The sequence below is a fragment of the Erinaceus europaeus genome, chromosome 14 (assembly GCF_950295315.1).
Source record: "Erinaceus europaeus chromosome 14, mEriEur2.1, whole genome shotgun sequence".
Classification (NCBI taxonomy): Eukaryota; Metazoa; Chordata; class Mammalia; order Eulipotyphla; family Erinaceidae; genus Erinaceus; species Erinaceus europaeus.
In genome coordinates this window covers 29,334,425-29,353,076 of record NC_080175.1, presented here as the reverse complement: position 1 = coordinate 29,353,076, position 18,652 = coordinate 29,334,425, and the positions used below count along the sequence as shown (strand labels likewise).

The 18,652-nt window shown below is 42.5% G+C and overlaps 1 protein-coding gene across 5 annotated transcripts in view; it reads right to left on the bottom strand.

Annotated features, from left to right (window-relative positions):
- Positions 1 to 18,652, bottom strand: part of DNMBP (dynamin binding protein) — a 135,595-nt gene that overhangs the window by 28,529 nt on the left and 88,414 nt on the right. For 4 of the 5 annotated variants that reach the window (XM_007530263.3, XM_060171494.1, XM_060171493.1 and 1 more), the window contains 3 exons: positions 3,460 to 3,653; positions 2,272 to 2,371; positions 784 to 931 (listed from right to left, as the gene is read on the bottom strand). In XM_007530263.3, coding sequence (XP_007530325.1) covers positions 784 to 931; positions 2,272 to 2,371; positions 3,460 to 3,653 — 442 coding nt within the window. Of the gene's footprint in view, positions 1 to 783; positions 932 to 2,271; positions 2,372 to 3,459; positions 3,654 to 8,154; positions 8,233 to 18,652 lie in introns of those variants that run through there. The other variant, XM_060171496.1, reaches the window with a different exon arrangement.

The following is an 18,652-nucleotide window of genomic DNA, read 5'->3' as shown; positions in this document are numbered from 1 at the left end:
ATAACCTGCCTCCTTGAGGCAGAATCTCACCTAGTGGTTAAGAATAGATGACTAAGGAGTCGGGCGGTGGCGCAGTAGGTTAAGCGCACGTGGCGCAAAGTGTAGGACTGGCGTAAGGATCCCGGTTCAAGCCCCTGGCTCCCCACCTGCAGGGGAGTCACTTCACAGGCGGTGAAGCAGGTCTGCAGGTGTCTATTTTTCTCTGCCCTTCTCTGTCTTCCCCTCCTCTCTCCATTTCTCTGTCCTATAAAAAAAATAAATAAATAAAAGAATAGATGACTAAGGGGTAGGGTGATGATACATCTGGTTGAGCACACATTATAACAAGGAAGGACCAGGGTTCAAGCCCCCGATCCTCACATTAAATGGAAGCTTCCTGAGCAGTGAAGCAGTGCTGCAGGTGTCTCTTCTGTCTCCTTCCTTCTCTCTATCACCCTCTATCTCCTCCTTCCCTATTGATTTCTCTCTGCCTATCTCTATGCAATAAATTAAAAGGGGAAAAAAGTCTACTGATTTTACATTAAAAAAATAGATAAATGCTAACTTCACCCTGTGTGAGTATGGATAAAGAGACTAACATGGGTGAGAGCAGCAGGAAGCCACGTAAGCTTTCTACGTGATGTAGTGAGAAAAGGGCAAGTTATGTATAAGGACCCATAAAGACATATCATTTCTGGTTCGGATTAGGCAGCTATCATATGAAGTCTAGACACATACACAGGAGTGACTTATAAAGGCAGCACTAAATAGCTGTGATGAAAATGAAGTGGTCAAAGCTCCTACTTAAGATCTGCCAAGGAGTCCTGAAGGTGCTTCTGGATCCTCTCATCCTTCTCGTAGACTTCCAGCAGTGAAATGGCCTCATCGTGATTCTGGCAGTAAACCTTGTATGTTCCCTCAAGCTCATCCCGGTGACCAAGAAATATGGGTCCTTTGGAATATATACAAGCAAACAGTGTTTTTAGAGACCTTTTTTCTTAGTAACTGAAATGTAAGGTATAAACTTTAATACCAGTTAAATCCTATCACAAGAAATGATAACTTCCATGTAACTGCTTAAAGATGTATTTATTTAAAGCAAAATTCAAAAGAGCCATGTCACATATCTATTTTTCAAAATATACATACAGCTTCCGTTTGCTTTCAGACAGTGAATTTTTTTAAAAAAAAATGTTTATTTTATTTCATTAATGGTTTAATAATTATTGACAAGCTTATAGGATAAGAGGGGTACAATTCCATACAATTCAATTCCCACCACCAGAGTTCCATATCCCATCCCCTCCATTGGAAGTTTCCCTTTTCTTTATCCCTCTGGGAGTATGGACCAAAGATCTTTATGGGGTGCAGAAGGTGGGAGTTCTGGCTTCTGTAATTGCTTCTCTGCTGGACATGGGCATTGACAGGTTGATCCATACTCCCAAGCCAGAGTCAACTTTTATAAATACTCCCTATATAGGTAACTAATCAAAAAATCTTAAAATCACTCTATTATGTGTGGGGGTGATGGTTTACAATACAGCTGTTGACACATGGAAGGACCAAGGTGGGTCCTTTCCCTCCATCATGCATCTGGACCACAGATTCCCACCCCCCCATAGTCCCCTCCCTTAAAGGAGCCCTCATTCTGCCCCAGGAAAACCTCCCCAGGGGAGATGTTCCTTGTACAATAGCTGCTTTCAACTGCTTCTTTGTATTGACTATATAAACTAAGATGACAGGACTATAAGTAGAATTTATTATCATTAACTACAATGTAAGCCCCCCAATTCTTTGATACAACAATATATTCTTTATAAATCACTAAGTTGCAAAAAAGAAAAGGCAAACAAACAACAACAAAAACCCAGGAATCTAGTAGCCATCTTAACATCAAAGCAAGTGCCAGTTCCCTGCCATGTGAAAACTACAGCTCTTTGCTCCACGTTCCTCTACTGGCTACTTGCTTGGCCTTTCACTATCCATGTAGAAGGAGAAATAGAGGGCCAAGTAACCTCTAAACCAAGTACCTAGTTTCCCTAACACAACTACTTAACACCAGCAAGACCCCTCTTTCCCCTAACACCTATTCATGAGGTTAACAAGCAAACAAACAACAAAAGGTCTGGGAGGTGGCACAGAGGGGAGAGCTCAGAATTTGCCAACATGAGGTCCTGAATTTGACCCCTGGCACTACATATGCCAGAGTGATACTGTGTTCCCTCTCTCCCTCTCTCACTACTAAATAAATCTTTAATTATTTGCTTTTGAAATGGTGGCAGGGGCTCCTACCTACAGCATCGCTGACTTCCAGATCAGCCAATAGTTGCTTTGAGACCTTAATCACCATCTGCATATTTCCAAAAAGTCCTTCAAAATCAACATTTGGTACCTAAAAATGGGAAATAAAATGTAAAGATACATGAAAATGAAGACTGACAACCTATCATTCACACTAGGAACATTTCTTGCAAGAATGGAACAAAAGTTATTCAAAATCACTTTTCCTTGCTCTTCTTACAAAGCTTCCAGAATAGGAACATCCAGTTCTCTCGGGAATGTCACACTTGTCTTTGATCCAATTACTCCCAGCTTGCTCCCCAAATCTCCCTCCACCTTAGTGAAAAATGACTATGGAAACAATTTGGTCTATAATTAAATCAGAATACAAATACTGCAAGTACTCTAAATCCACTGGTACTGTCACTTTACAGAAATTCTTGGGAGTGAATGCTAGATGAACAAGTAGTAACAAGGAAGATGAACAGTGAATCTTCTAGATACAATTCACCATTTTTTGTTTTTCAAAGTAGCTATGGAAGTGTCAATACACAAATAATAAGGGTTTCCCGAAAAACCTTGTAAAAGCAGGTATTAAAATCAGGTAGCTCATCATCACCAGAATTAATTACATTATTGTACAACTTTCCCAAGACTCCCTGGAACTGTCCTCTCCTTTTTTTCCCCACCAGGGTTATCACTGGGGCTCAGTACCAGCACTATGAATCCACAGCTCCAGGTGGCCATTTTTCCTTTTTTTTTCCCTCTTTCTATTTTATTGGACTGGACAGAGAGAAACAGAAGAGAGAGAAAGAGAGAGGTGGGGGGAGAGAGAGAGATTTGCAGACCTGTTTCACCACTTGTGAAGTGCCCTCTCTGGAGGTAGGGAGCCGGGTCTTGAAGCGGGGGTCCTGTTGCACAGTAATAAGTGTGCTTCACTGGATGCATCACTGCCTGGACCCCTCCCCTGAACTAGTTTCATGAATCCTAGAAAACAGTCCCCTGGTAAGTCAATACTAAAATGACCAAGTGACAATGCTGAAGGCTCAAGGAGATGACACAAGTAATGCTGAAACCCCTGAACTGAGATTAAGCAGCAGCCATAGTCTTCGTTTCACACCCAATAAACCTTCAGGGTGAAAGCTCCTGAGAGAAGCTCTCCTTGGAGAACCACCTTCAAGCTGTTCTCTCAGTTCCCACCTGTGCCTGCTGCAGGGGTGTCATGATCCGCTCAATACACATCTCCAGATCCCGAATGTAGTCTCTTTCTGTCTGAAGAAGCTCTTCTATCACCTTGGATCTCTTCTCCAGCATCCTCTGCTCTGGATTTTCTGTAGACACAGACCCAGAAGAGGCTACTGGTGATGCAGACTGGGAGGAGAGGAGAGTCATTTCTAGGAGGGAAAAGAGAACTGGTCATCCATCAGCTCTGGGTGTTACTGCGTAATTCAACAACAGTTGAACTGGAAAGAAATTACTCCTTGAGAATCAAAGGTCAACTGTCAGGAAATTCAATCACACATGTCATTTCTAATCATGAACAGATTTTTAAAAAAAGTGTAGAAACTCATCCCTGTAGAGACAGCTTCTCCCATTATAAAATACTTTCTCCCTTTCTTGCTTTATTTTATTATTATTATTTTGCCACCAAGCTTATTGCTAGGGGGTCAGTGCCCGCAGGATGAATCCACTGCTCCTGGTGGCCATTTTTCCTACCCCACCCTTTCTTTATTTATTTAAAGGACAGACAGAAATTGAGAGAGGAGGGTGCTGGGTGGTGGTGCACCTTGTTGAGTGCACATGCTACAATACACAAGGACCCAGGTTTGAGCCACCAGTCCCCACCTACAGGGGGAAAGAAAGTTCTGCAAGTGGTAAGGCAGGGCTGCAGGTGTCTCTCTTGAGCCCCAGTAATAACCCTGGAGGAATGGGGGGGGTTAGAGAGGAGAGGAAGACAACGAGAAAGAGATACCTGTAGACGTGCTTCACCACTTGGAAAGCCTCCCCTATGCAGATGGAAAGCAGGGATTCAAACCCAGGTCCTTGCATGTGCTAAAGTGTACAATCAACCAAGTGTACCAACACCCAGCCCCTATAAGATGCTTTTTTTTTTTTTTCCTCCAGGGTACCTGCACAATGAATCCACTGCTTCTGGAGGCCATTTTTCCGATTTTGTTGTTCTCCTTGTTATTGTTGTTGTTGGATAGGACAAAGATAAATTGAGAGAGGAGGGGAAGACAGAGAGGGGGAGAGAAAGATAGAGACCTGCTTCACTGCTTGTGAAGCTACCCCCTGCAGGTGGGGAGTGGGGGAGGGGGCTCAATCCTTATGCAGGTCCTTGTACTTCAAGCCATGTGTGCTTAACCCGCTGTGCTACCACCCGGCTCCTAAGATGCAATTTTTACAGTGTATCTTTAAAATGAGTAGCTGGCCTATGTTGGGATGACATTGTCAGTATCCACAACTTTATTGGGAAAGAGGTTAAAAATTCTCATCAAGAACTGTTTTCATGTAATTAGACATAAAGTCTGTTCCTGATTTCAGCAGGAGAAACGCCAAACAGGGAGTTTAAAATAATTTTATTTCTTTTAAAAAAATATATTTATTTATTTATTTTCTCTTTTGTTGCACTTGTTTTATTGTTCTAGTTATTACTGTTGTTATTGATGTCATCATTGTTAGATAGGACAGAGAGAAATAGAGAGAGGAGGGGAAGACAGAGAGGGGGAGAGAAAGACAGACACCTGCAGACCTGCTTCACCGCCTGTGAAGCGACTCCCCTGCAGGTGGGGAGCTGGGGGCTCGAACCGGGATCCTTCCACCGGTCCTTGCACTTTGTGCCACATGCACTTAAGCCACTGCGCTACTGCCCAACTCCCGAGTTTAAAATAATTTAAAAAATTAAAAGAATAAAAAGAATACGGGGAGGGCACACAAACATTTGGTGGTGGGAACACTGAAATTATACTCCTGCTAATTTATAATCTCATAGATCACTAATTTATGATCTCATAGATCACTAATTTATGATCTCACAGATCACTAATTTATAATCTCATAGATCACTAATTTATGATCTCATAGATCACTAATTTATGATCTCATAGATCACTAATTTATGATCTCATAGATCACTAATTTATAATCTCATAGATCACTAATTTATGATCTCATAGATCACTAATTTATAATCTCATAGATCACTAATTTATGATCTCATAGATCACTAATTTATGATCTCATAGATCACTAATTTATAATCTCATAGATCACTAATTTATGATCTCATAGATCACTACTGATTCAACATGTCAGGGGAAACCAGATTCACTACTTCTAGTTCTCTGCCTAGACCAGAGAACTAGAAGCTATAGCTCTGAGTATACAGATTTTCTTTAGCCTAAGTATTTAGTGTTTCAGATTTGTAAAATGATCAAATTCTGACACTGGGCTTAACTGTTTAAGTAGCTCTAAAAAAATAATAATAATACATATATATTGCCTGCAACCTTAGACCAGATAGATGAAAATCATTTGGCCCTCTCAGCATCTACTACTGCGGCTAGTAGAGACCCCTCAAGGGCACAAAGCACAGTGAGGTCAAGTAAATTACAGCAGATCCTAACCAGTAGATTTTTAAAGAAAAGCAAGCCCTCAACTAGCTTGGTTATAATAATAATTCACTACTGTTATTTTAAATTATTTCTAAAATGACAAGGAACCCTTCCCGTTCTCTTGAAGATGCTTATTTCTCCTATTCCTAGAACCTTTAGGATTTTGCCTGTAGGTTTATATCCAAATCCTATGCACTTAATCCTTAACCTTTTGCCTTCCTATCCTGCAGTCTCAACTAGAAAAAGGCAGGAATGTGTGTGTGTGTGTGTGTGTGTGTGTGTGTGTGTGTGTGTGTGTGTGTGTGAGAAATAGTTGCTTTCCTCAAGAAGTACTATTCTTTTTAAAAAATATTTTATTTTATTTTATTTTAGAGAAAAAACAAGAAAGTACATATGAGAGCACACAGAAAGATCAGAGCACTGCTCAGCTCTGGCTTTTGGTGGTGCTGGGGATTGAACCTGGGACCTCAGAGCCTTAGGTATTAAAGTCTTTTGCAGAACCATTATGCTGTTCCCCAGCCTGGAGTTTATGTGTTTGAATTTAAAACTTTGAAAAAAATAAAAAAACAAAATTTCAAAAACTCCCTAGAAACCATCCTCTTCCATGAACTGACTGCAGTAGTTGAAAGCATAAAACTCCTACAAACACACATAAATGCAGAGCTAGCTCTACATATAGTGACACAATTAGGTTTTTTAAAAAATATTTTAACCAGGTGGCACACCTGGTTAAGTGCATACATTACAGTGCACAAGGACCTGGGTTCAAGGCCCCGTCCCCACTTCCAGGAGGTAAAGATTCACAAGTAGTGAAGCAGGTCTGCAGGTGTCTGTCTTTCCAACAACAATAAACAACAAGGGCAACAAAAGTGAAAAAAGTTTTTTAAAAAATTTAAAATATATATAGTTTTAACCAGAACTCAGCTCTGGCTTAAATTGGCTCTGGAGATTGAATCTAGGACCTGGGAGCCTCACACATAAAAGTATTTCTGCATCATCTCTATGCTATCTCCTTATCACTTTATTTATACTAACACAGAGGGAGAAAAATGGTTTAACTCTCATGAAGGGCCACATACTTTTGGCAGGTGGATACAAAGTCTCTTTAGTCTCTTTAAAAAGCCAAAAACACCTAAGTGGAATAAAGAAAATGCCTAGAGGGATGTTTCTGCTAAACTGCAGGCACCCGCCCCAAACCCAGAAGTGCTGACTCAGCAAAGCTGGGCACCTGGTGGTGGCATCAAGTCCAATAAAATCTCAGTTTCTTAGGCAGGGGGGTAAACTTCTGGCTCTCACACATTCTACTACTCAAAGATTAAGACAAACCAGCAGCACCTGACTTGAAATAACTCCAAATATAGACTTAATTTATTCTCAAAAATACTCGGCCTACTACTAGTGTGTGGGACCAGCACCTATGATTAAGTGCACCCATTACAGGGATCCAGGTTCACGCACCCGGTTCCCATCTGCAAGGAGTAAGCAGGTACTGCAGTTGTCTCTTATCCACCACCACCACCAGCTGCCTCTAGTTTCTCTCTGGCTTCTCAAGATGCAAAAAAGGAGCCAAAAAAAAAGTTTCCAGGAGCAGTGAAGGCACGGCACCCCAGAGATCATCCTGGTGGTGGAAAAAAAAAAAAAAGTAGCCCCTTGTCCCCAACTCGATGCCGTGTAAACTCAGGCTTGCACTCCCTCCCCACTCTGGAGTCCATTCCCGCCCGCATGCCTCAGTTTCCCCATCTGTCCAATGAGAATGGCACCTGCTTTGCAGAGGTTTTGTTGCTCAGCTCGGGGGATATCAGCACAAGGAAGTTATTTCCCCACTATGGGCTAGAAAATGCCAGCTGCACCAAATGTTCATTTCAGGTATCCTACCGTCCTACTCTGAGAACAATAAAATCTGGGGATGAGAAAAACAGAAGAGAGGAGACTAACGCCCAGCACCAACTCCCACTTTCTTCCTAGGGTGGTCCCTGGAGGCGTTAGTGGTAACCGGTTTCTCCCTTTGACTTCCTCTCCCACCCTCCCCACCCCCACCCCAATTCCACTCCAGCAGACCCCCCCCCACCCCAGCCCCCAGGCTCATTACTCAACCACCGAGTTAACCCGCAGCTCTCCACAATTGTAATGACCCCAGGAGAGCAGAGCTAAGGAGAAAGGCCATTTACTCTTCCCTTGCCACTACAAGTTGGCTTTCCTTTCCTTTTCTTTTCTTTTAGGGACGATCTATGAATTCCCAGAGTAGTTCCGAGCTGCACTCTTTTTTTTTTTTTTTACCTACTTAAATGAGAGCTCCAGCAATCCCGGGAGTTATCTGCAGGCCCAAATTCCGGTGTGTGTGTGTGTGTGTGTGTGTGTGTGTGTGTGTGTGCTAGTGGGTCGAAGGGCAAGCAGGCAGAGCTGAATCTTCCCAGAGCTCTGGAATGCTCAGCAACCCCCAGAAATCCTTTGAATAAGGTCGGCATTTCCCCCAGGCTCCCTCCCATATTTACATATGAATGACCCCAGCCCCCCAGGCTATCCCAGCAGGGCCAGTGCTAAAGGGCGGAGCTGGAATTCTCTACTAACTGGACTGAGTGAGATGCACAAAGAGTTTGCTGAGCTCAACAACTTCCCCTTATTAGCTGTTGTCTTCCCACTCTAAAACAGCTATATTTCAGTTTAGGGGTTTGTAATTCAAGAGTTATTACTTCTGATTTTGTTTCGTGGGACATTCTTTTCAGTGAAGAATTGGGAGAAGTGAGTACACCTGGCTAATATGGCTCACTAGGGCCTCTTTCAGTCCTTCCTGCCAAGGAACTTTGTGCAGGGCTTTGCCAAGGGAACCAGAAAACCCAGTACCTCATCCTAAAGCCATCAGAATGCAGCAGTTGCCAGCTGCCTGGGCCCAAGGCTACAAGAACACAAACTGGCTATAGGGGCTGGCTACAGGGACTTGCTCACAGCTCACAAACACTTCTACTTGAGAGATGGAGAGAGGCCACTTAGCAGAAGAGCCCATGCCTTGCATGTTGGAGGAGCTTCTTGGTTTGATCCCAACACTGCATAAAATGACAAAGAAGAGCATCTGTAGATAGATAGCGCAGCGGGTTAAGCACAGGTGGCGCAAAGTGCAAGGACTGGACCAGCGTAAGGATCTCAGTTCGAGCCCATGGCTCCCTACCTGCAGGGGAGTCGCTTTACAGGTGGTGAAGCAGGTCTGCAGGTGTCTTTCTCTCCCCCTATCTGTCTTCCCCTCCTCTCTCCATTTCTCTGTTCTATCCAGCAATGACGACGACATCAATAACAACAATAATAACTCCAACAATAAAACAAGGGCAACAAAAGGGAATAAATATTTAAAAAAATAAATGACAAAGTAGTGTTTTGGTTACTCTTTCCTTCAATTAAAAACAAGCAAAAGATGAAGAGAGGGGACAGCAAAACAGGTCACCAGGGAGGACACCTGTAGCTGCTGTGGGGTGACCCAGGGGCCAGGACACTGTGGCACTGAAGGAAGGTCTAGGCTTCTCTCTTTGTGTCTTTGTCTTTTTTTATCTGAAAAACTTAGCCCAGAGCCAAAAACTCTCAACTTCAAAAGATGAAAAGAAAGTGTGTGTGTGTGTGTGTGTGTGTGTGTGTGTGTGTGTGTGTCACACCTAGTTGAGTGCTCACATTACTATGTGCAAGAGCCCAGGTTTAAGCCCCCAGTCCCCATCTACAGGGGGAAAGCAGAACAGTGAAGCAGATATCTTTCTTTCTCTTTCCCTTTCTATCTCCCCATCCCTCTGTATTTCTCCTTGCCCTAGCAAATACGTAACTGAATAAAAGAACCAAGGAAAATAAAGTTATAGGATGATATGTTGTGACATCTTTGTTAGAGAGAAAAGAATAAGTGGTCTGGGAGGTGGCGCAGTGGATAAAGTGTTGGACTCTCAAGCAAGAGGTCCTGAGTTTTATCCTCAGCAGCACATGTACCAGAGTGATGTCTGGTTCTTTCTCTCCCTCTCTTCTTTTATCCCTCTCGTTAATTAATAAATAAAGTATTAATAGAGGAAGCTAGAATAAAAAGAAAACTTGTAAAACCTCTACATATTTCCACAAACAAAATACATAAATGGATGGACACACACACACACACACACGGTCTGGAAGAAAAGTCTAATTGTCTCAGGGAAGGAACTGGGACTTTGGGTAGAAAGATCAGTGGGGACTTGAACTGAATCAGTACTTTTTAATCTCACAGAAATGTATCATTGTCAATCTTTTATAATGAACTGTCATGCTTAACACCTTCTCCACTTAGAAAAAGAAAGTCAAACCCTGTAACCAGGAGTCAGTCAGCTTTTAGGAATCGATTACAAAGTTGGACAAATACAAATCGACATAAAGTTGGACAAATGTAGAAAGGTGTGTATTTACCAACACACACACACAAATTAAAAACAACAAAAACTCCTCCTGAAAAGAGCCTGGTTATATAAATTATGGCACAAGGGTATAGCAGAATACTGTGGAGGTGGTACAGCAGATCAAGTGTTGGGCCCTTAAGCAGGAGATACCCAGTCCAATCCCTGGCACCTCATGTGGCAGAGTGAAGCTCTGGTTCTCTCATTCTCTCATAAATACACATATCAACCTCTGAAAAATAATAATACTATGATAACCATGGGGCTAGAGATTCATATCTATTAACATAGAAAGATGTCTTACACAGGCTGTTAAAAAAGGAAGTTACGGGGGCCGGGTGGTAGCACAGCAGGTTAAGCACATATGGCCCGAAGTGCAAGGACCTGCACAAGGATCCCCGTTAGGGCCTCTAGCTCCCCACCTGCGGGGGTAGGGTGATACGGGGAAAGGTTGCCTCACAGCAGTGAAGCAGGTCTACAGGTGTCTGTCTTTCTCTCCCCCTCTGTCTTCCCCTCCTCTCTCGATTTCTCTCTGTCCTATCCAATAACAACAAGAGAAACACAAATGGAAAAAAACAATGGCCTTCAGGAGCAGTGTATTCACAGTGTAGGCACTGAGCCCTAGCAATAACCCTGGAGGCATAAAAAAAGGGGAAGTTACACCCCCTGACTTTTATTTTGCCTCTTCAGAAATACCTCCCTATGGGGAAAGCATTCCATCTCTTACTATATCTTAATCCATTATATCTTAATCCATTTCTTAATAAAATTTCTCTTGACACAAAAAGAAAAAGCAAACTATAAAATGGTTTATGAATGAATTATAATTCCGTTAAAAAGGGGAAATCTGTTAAATTGGAATGGAAAAGGTCTTGAGGGTGATAGAAAACCTGACATTTTGTTTTCTTTGCTAGTCTTTATCTAGTGATGATGCAATATTAACATGGCAAAGAATAAGATAATCAAAGGGGAAAGGAATGGGAAAGCAAAAATTAGGACAAAGGAAAGCTGATTTCCAATGATGCACACCTGGAACCTATATAATGTCTAATATACAACAATGCTTCAATAAAACAAAACATGAATTTAAAAGAATATATTACAGGAAAAATTCCATAAAACAAGGTTATTCTATAATACCAACAGCACTCGGTTACACTGAACAGTCACTTCATATTCTTTCCTCACTTTTTAATAACCTAAGATCTCTTTTTTCTTTCTTTCTCACCAGAGCACAGCTCAGCTCTGGTTTATTTTGGTGCTGGGATTGAGCCTGGGACTTTGGAGCCTCAGGCTTGAGAGTCTCTTTGCATAACTATTATACTATCTCCCTCCACCACCACCACCCCCAATCTGAGATTCCCCCCCCCCCATCTCATCCCTTTAAGATGCTGAGGGACATGGTTGATTAAACACTGTTGAAATGATCACTTGCTACTCTAATCAGAAAAGCATAAACCCAACTGCCAACTTCAAGACCAGTGTAGAAAAACCCTGAGAGGGTGGGTTGGTCATTCTGAATTTGCTCACCAACTCACTAGGCGCGCCTGGAATCAGACCTCCTGGTTTTCCGAAACACCACATAGCTCTCTGGCTGTTCCACTCAGCCCCCAGCTATTCCTTAGGCTCCTACTTAACTTGTGTTTGGAGAAAGTTTATCCTGCTCCAGGTAAAACTTTCAACTTCGCAGTCATTGTGTTTTCTGCCTAGGTCACAGTGGACTCTTCTGGGATAACCAAACCTTGGAATGAAATTTCTTACATTAAGGTCCAAAATCTCAAAGCAATTAAAAAAAGGAAGAAGGAGAAGGAGAAGAAGAAGAAGAAACAAAACAAACAAATAAAACAAAACTCCACAACCTTTCCTGCCCCGCCAATTCTGTCACGCAGCACTGTGTACAATCCCTGTGGGGTGGCTCCAGCTCCCATTTCCCCTCCTTAGTCTAGTGCCCTGTCCTGCTTGACAGCCAACTACAATCAAGTGCAGAGCCTACTTCTGCTGCCGCCAGGACAGTGAGTTTAGTGTTCATCACTGTGAACACTCACCAGACACACACAAATCCTCCAGAGTGGTGTGCTGTAGTTGTGACCAAGACATCTGCACAAGTGGCTAGAACACCAGACTTGCAAGCTTGAGGCCCTGGCATCACAGACTGGCATTCTAGTTCTTGCCCCATTTCCTCTTTCCTTCCCTCTCTCATAAGCAAGCAAACAAAAATCTTTAACAAAGTAAAATGAATGACAAGGCTATGATTACCATTATCTAATACTTGGGCAGATGGAATGAAATAAACCAGACAGCAAGCAGCTGGGGAGGTGGCTTAACAGAAAGAGTGCAGGACTTGCTGTGTAAGGTACTGCATGGAAAATTAAAAATTAGGGAGTTGGGCGGTGGCACAGCAGGTTTAGCATACATGACAGGAAGCACAGGACCAGTTTAAGGATCCTGGTTGCAGCCTCTGGCTCCCCACTTGTGGGGGGAGTCGATTCACAAAGGGTGAAGCAGGTCTGCAGGTGTCTTTCCCTCCCCCTCTCTGTCTTCCCATCCTCCATTCTCTCTGTCCTATCCAACAATGATGACATCAACAACAACAACAATAATAACTACAACAACAATAAAAAACAAGGGCAACAAAAGGGAAAATAAATAGATAAATATTTAAATAAAAAGAATATTCACCAAAGAAGAGATCCAAAAGGCCAACAAACATATGAGAAATGATCCAAGTCATTGATTGTCAGAGAAAGGACAACAATGAAATACAACTTCACTCCTGTGAAAATGTAATAAATCAGAAACTATAGCAACAATAGATGCTGGAGACATGGAGTTCCTTTGTAGGGACAAAGGAACTCTCATGCATTGCTGGTGGGAATGTAAGTTGGTCCAACCCCCGTGGAGAGCAGTCTAGAAACTCTCACAAGGCTTGAAGTGGATCTACCCTATGACCTTGTAATTCCTCTCCTAAGGATATATCCTAAGGAATCAAACACATCCACCCAAAGAGATCTGTGTATACTTATGTTCATAGCAGCACAATTTATAGTAGCCAAAACCTGGAAGCAACCCAGGTGTCCAACAACAGGTGAGTGACTGAGAAAGTTGTGGTATATATACACAATGGAATATTACTCAGTTATTTAAAATGGTGATTTTATCATTTTCAGCCCATCTTGGATGGAGCCTGAAGGAATTGTGTTAAGTGAGATAAGTAAGAAAAGGATGAATACGGGATGATCTCACTTATAGACAAAAGTTGAAAAATAAGAATAGAGGGGAAACATAAAGCAGAACTGGGCATAGGGTAGATAGTATAATGGTTATGTAAACAACTCTCATGCTTGAAGCTCCAAAGTCCCAGGTTCAATCTCCCACACTACTATAAACCAGAGCTGAGCAGTGCTCTGGTAAAAAGAAGAGAAACACACACACACACACACACACACACACACACACACACACACACACACACACACACACGTCCAGAACTTGGACTGTAGTTAGTGTATTGCCTGGAACATGATGATGGAGGAGGACCTCAGTGGGGAGTTAGAGCATTATGTGGAAAACTGAGGAATGTTATGCATGTACCAACTACTGTATTTTACTGTCGACTATAAACCATTAATTCTCCAATAAAGAAAATAATGATTAAAAATTAATTTTAGGACCAGGAAGATAGCTCACTCGGAGAGTACAACTGCTTTGTCATGAGCTCCACCGAACTGAGGGAGCTACCCCTCACCAATTCAGCTGATCAGTATCCTAATTCTGTCTAGAGTTTTAATTACAAAAGAGGTTGAATGCCGAGTACAGAGTTACTAGGCAACATGCTGGGAAACAGGTAAAGGCATAGAACAGGTTGAAATGCCATCCAGTGCTATCTTAAGTTTCAGGCAAATCATTTCATCTCTCTAGTGTTCAAGAAAGCAAAGCACATGGGATTAAACTAGATAGACTTTATTTCTTAAAATATTTATTAATGAGAAAGACAGGAGGGGAGAGACAAAGAGAGAGGGAGAGAGGGAGAGGAATAGAGAGAGAGAGAGAGAGAGAGAGAGAGAACAACCAGACAGCACTCTGGTACATGTGCTGCCGGGGATTGAACTCAGGACCTCATTCTTGAGAGGTCCACTGTGGCATCTCCCAGACCACAAACTAGATAGACTTTAAAATTATTTCTTTAGGAGCCCAAAGACAGCTCACCTTTAAAGTGCACACTTTACCATGTGTGAGTTTGAGCCCCCAGTCACCACAGGGAGGAATCTGCACAGCGGAAGCTTCAGGAGCAGTGGAGCAACACTGGTTTCTCTCTCCCACCCTCTCTGTGACTCAGTCTAAGTCTAAACAAAAAGAAAAAAGGGTCTGCCAAGACTGAAAGAATCATGTAGGCACAGTGTCTGAATGATAAACTTGGTAAAAATAAAAATATTTCCACCCAATTAATAAATCTAGTTGAACAGCAGACAGTACAAAAATTCATAAGACAATGACTAATATAAAATAGAGCAAACTTAAACACTAAGTGTTTATAGTAATTTTTTAAAAGAATTTATTTAATTATTCATGAGAAAGACAGGAGAGAGAGAAAGAACCAGACATCACTCCTGGTATGTGTGCTGTCGGGGAATGAACTCAAGACCTCATTGTTGAGGATCCAGTGCTTTATCCACTGCGCCACCTCCCAGACCACAGATTATAGTCATTTTATTTTATTTTATTTTATTTTTTGATTATAGTCATTTTAAAAAGAGGAACCAGTCCATCAAAATAAGGATTATTTCCAAATGTAATCCAATATTTTGATGGCACAAAAATGATTAAACTGGGCTGGGCAGATGATGCCAGCAGTAGCACATCAGACTTTCTTTTTTTTAATTTAAATTTTTTAATTTTTTAAAATTATCTTTATTTATTAGAGACATCCAGAAATTGAGAGAGGAGGAGTGATATATATATAGAGACAGAGAGACACCTACAGACCTGTTTCACCGCTTGTGACGCTTTCCCCCTGCAGGTGGTGACCAGGGGTTTGAACCTTGTGCACTGTAACATGTGTGCTCAACCAGGTGTGCCACCAGCCAGCTCCCACCCCAGACCTTCATGCCTGTGGCACCAGAGGTCCCAGGTTCAATCCCCTGACTGAATCCCCTGACTGAATATAAACCAGGAGAAGAAGGAGGAGGAGGAGGAGGAGGAGGAGGAGGAGGAGGAGGAGGAGGAGAAGGAGGAGAAGAAGAAGAAGAAGAAAAGAAAGAGGAAAAAAAATAGGTTTTCCTTGGGACTCCAGTCAGTCCTGCTACTCAGCCTTAAATTAGCTTTCAGCACCCCAAATGTCCCCTGGCTTCCATTGCTCAGAACAGATGTGGTGTTTCTAGATAGTTACATAACAGGTATACTGAATATGGCACCAGGAGAGCCGGGTGGTTAAATGCACATCGTACTATGAGGAAGGACCTGAGCAAGAACCTGGGTTCGAGTCCCACCCACCACCAGCTGTGGAGACACTTCACAAGTGAAGAGGCAGGTCTGCAGGTGTCTTTCTCTCTCCCCCTCTATCCTCCTCCTCCTCCTCCACCACCACCACACCCCGATGATTTCTCTTTGTCCTGTGAAAAAAGAAAGAAAAAAGCCACCAGGCACAGTGGATTCATAGTACCAGCACCAAGCCCTAGCAATAACCCTGGAGGCCAAAAAGTAAAAAAAAATAAAGCTCTGAGACTCTTATTGTTTCTCCTTCCTACATGATCTTGGAAGTCTCGGTGTGTGTGTGTGTGTGTGTGTGTGTGTGTGTGTGTGTGTGTGTGTGTGTGTGTGTGTAAGATGTTAAGCCTCTTGTCAGGCAAACACTAGAAGAAGAAGCCTCTTGTCACTTTTAGACTCGGTGTGTGTGTGTGTGTGTGTGTGTGTGTGTGTGTGTGTGTGTGTGTGTGTGTGTAAGGTGTTAAGCATCTTGTCACTTTTAGACTCTGAAAGTCTGGCTTTCCTAGTCTCCATTTTCTCAGTGTGGTAAATGCACACCATCCTCTAAATAGTTGTACAAAGTGTCACACAGTGTTACTTAGTGTCACCTAGGCAGTCACTTCCTTCCCAAGCCCAGACGATGGACTGGTCATTTGCTGTTATTATCCAAGTAAGCTATACCCCCCCACCCCGGTCTTTAGGAAGCCTGTAAGCAAGTTTTTCTTCCTGCTTTCTTTCCTGTTTTTCTTTCCCTTTCTTCTCCTCCCTCCCTCCCTTACCAGAGTCCTACCCAGCTCTGGCTTAGGGTGGTACCAGAGGTTGAACCTGAGACCTCAGAGATTCAATCATGAAAGTGATCCCAGTCTTTGTGAAAACACTACAATAAGGCATTAAAAAAAAAAAATTAAATATTTTAACTGGTATTGCCAGTTACTTAGCTACCATAGTTACAACAGAATTTAGGACCTATGGCTATGGATAAACCAGGCTTCAGTCTTTTAAAGGGGGTGGGGACAGACAGCAGAGGAAACTGAATTCTCTATCATCTCCAAATCACTGAGGAAAGGACTAGAGAAACTCTATAAATTTTGTTCCCTCACATTTTCACATCTCAGAAAGCAAGATATAGCTTTCTAATTAATATAGGTTAAAGTATTCTAGTTTAATTAAAACTCTTATGTGCAAGGACTGGATTAGAGCCACTGCAAGGAAGACATTTCACAAGTGGTGAAGCAGGTATCTATCTTTCTCTCTCCTGCTCTATCTTCCCTCCCCCTCTCAATTTCTCTGTCCTGCCAATAAAAAGAAGAGGGGGGTGGCTGCAGGGAGAGGTGGATTTGTAGTACTGGCACCAGCAATAACTCTGGTGGCAAAAAGATAATAATAAGGGAGGAGGGTAGATAGCACAATGGTCATGCAAACCGACTCTCATGGCTGAGGCTCAAAAGCACCAGGTTCAATCCGCCTCACCACCATAAGCCAGAGCCGAACAGTGCTCTGGTAATAATTATTAATAATAATTATTATTAATAATAAATATTAATAATAATATAATAAACAACTCTTTTTTCTTTCTAATGGTACCTAAACTTATTCAGTCTTACAATATATGTTTGAGATTCAACCATTTTGTTTCTTTGTCTCCTCTCAGCTTATGAAAGTTTTTTTTTTCAGTCCCCCCCCTTTTTTTAATTGGGAGGCTAATGGTTTACAGTACAGTTGTTGGCACATGGAGGCAATTTCTCATCTCGCCATGACAGGTGTCTGAAAAACACACTCACCTCAGCTTAGGTCCTCTTCCACCATCATGCACCAGGGCCTCAGAGACCATCTCCTCCAACTCCTCTCCCTGCCCTCCTTCCCCAGAGTCCTTTGCTTTGATGCAACACACCAAACCAGCCCAAGTTTTACTTTGTGTTTTCCCTTTCTACTCTCTTAAGTTTCTTAAGTTCTGCCTGTGATTTCTGATACTGCAGAATGAAGCGCAGAATCCAGGATCCAGCCCTGCTTCCTGCTATGCGTGGAGCCATGTATACGAATGTGTCTCTTACCACCAGAAATGGCTGTCACACCATAACTCGGTAGGCTGGTGTTTACACACTGTCAGCTCTTCTGGCTTTCTCGGGAAGTGTCAAATTGGAAAGCTCTGTGCTATCAGGGTGAGTGCACCATGTCTCTGACTACCCACAGGCACATCCCACTGGAGAAGGGTAGCTGCTGTGGGACTGACTGCAGGTGAGATGCTTTGATCAGCCCACTGCCCACAGTAGGCCTGTGCTGCGGAAGACGGCCTTTCCCCATCTTGTGCTTTTACAGAGAACTAGGATCTCTCCAGATCAATTAGTCCCCTGTGGTTGGTAAATTATGATATAAAAATAATATAGGGGGTACCTTGTGGAGAACATAGTCTAGCTTCTTGAGAAAACAACTAACGGTCCCAACCAGCCAGGTGCTTGAGTTGGGTGGAGTCTGCCAAATTAGAGCATTCTAATCTCTGGAAGAGGAGAGCTGTAGTTTCACCAACGCCTTACTTATCTTCCAGCTCCGGGGAAATGCAGCCCTGCACTTATTTCCTTGTGCCTCTATATGTTTACTCTTTCCCTCATCTTTGCCTCCTACGTAACTATCTTTAAAGTAGAACTGAAACTGAAGCCTTGATTTCAAAAGAAAGAAAACTTGGTTCAACTCTGTGCTCCCCTCAAGTACAGTCATATCTCTGATTCTTTTCTCCAGAGGTTTAAAAGAGTGATCTGGGCAAGAGAGATTGCTCAGCCTGTTAGAACACCAACTTATATGTCTGAGGCCCCAGAGGTTCCAGGTTCAGTCGTTGGCGCCAACTTAAGCCAGAGCTGAGCTCTGCTTTGGTCCTCTCCTTTACCCATCCTTTCTTGTAATAAACAAATAAATCTTTTTATAAAAGTATGAAAT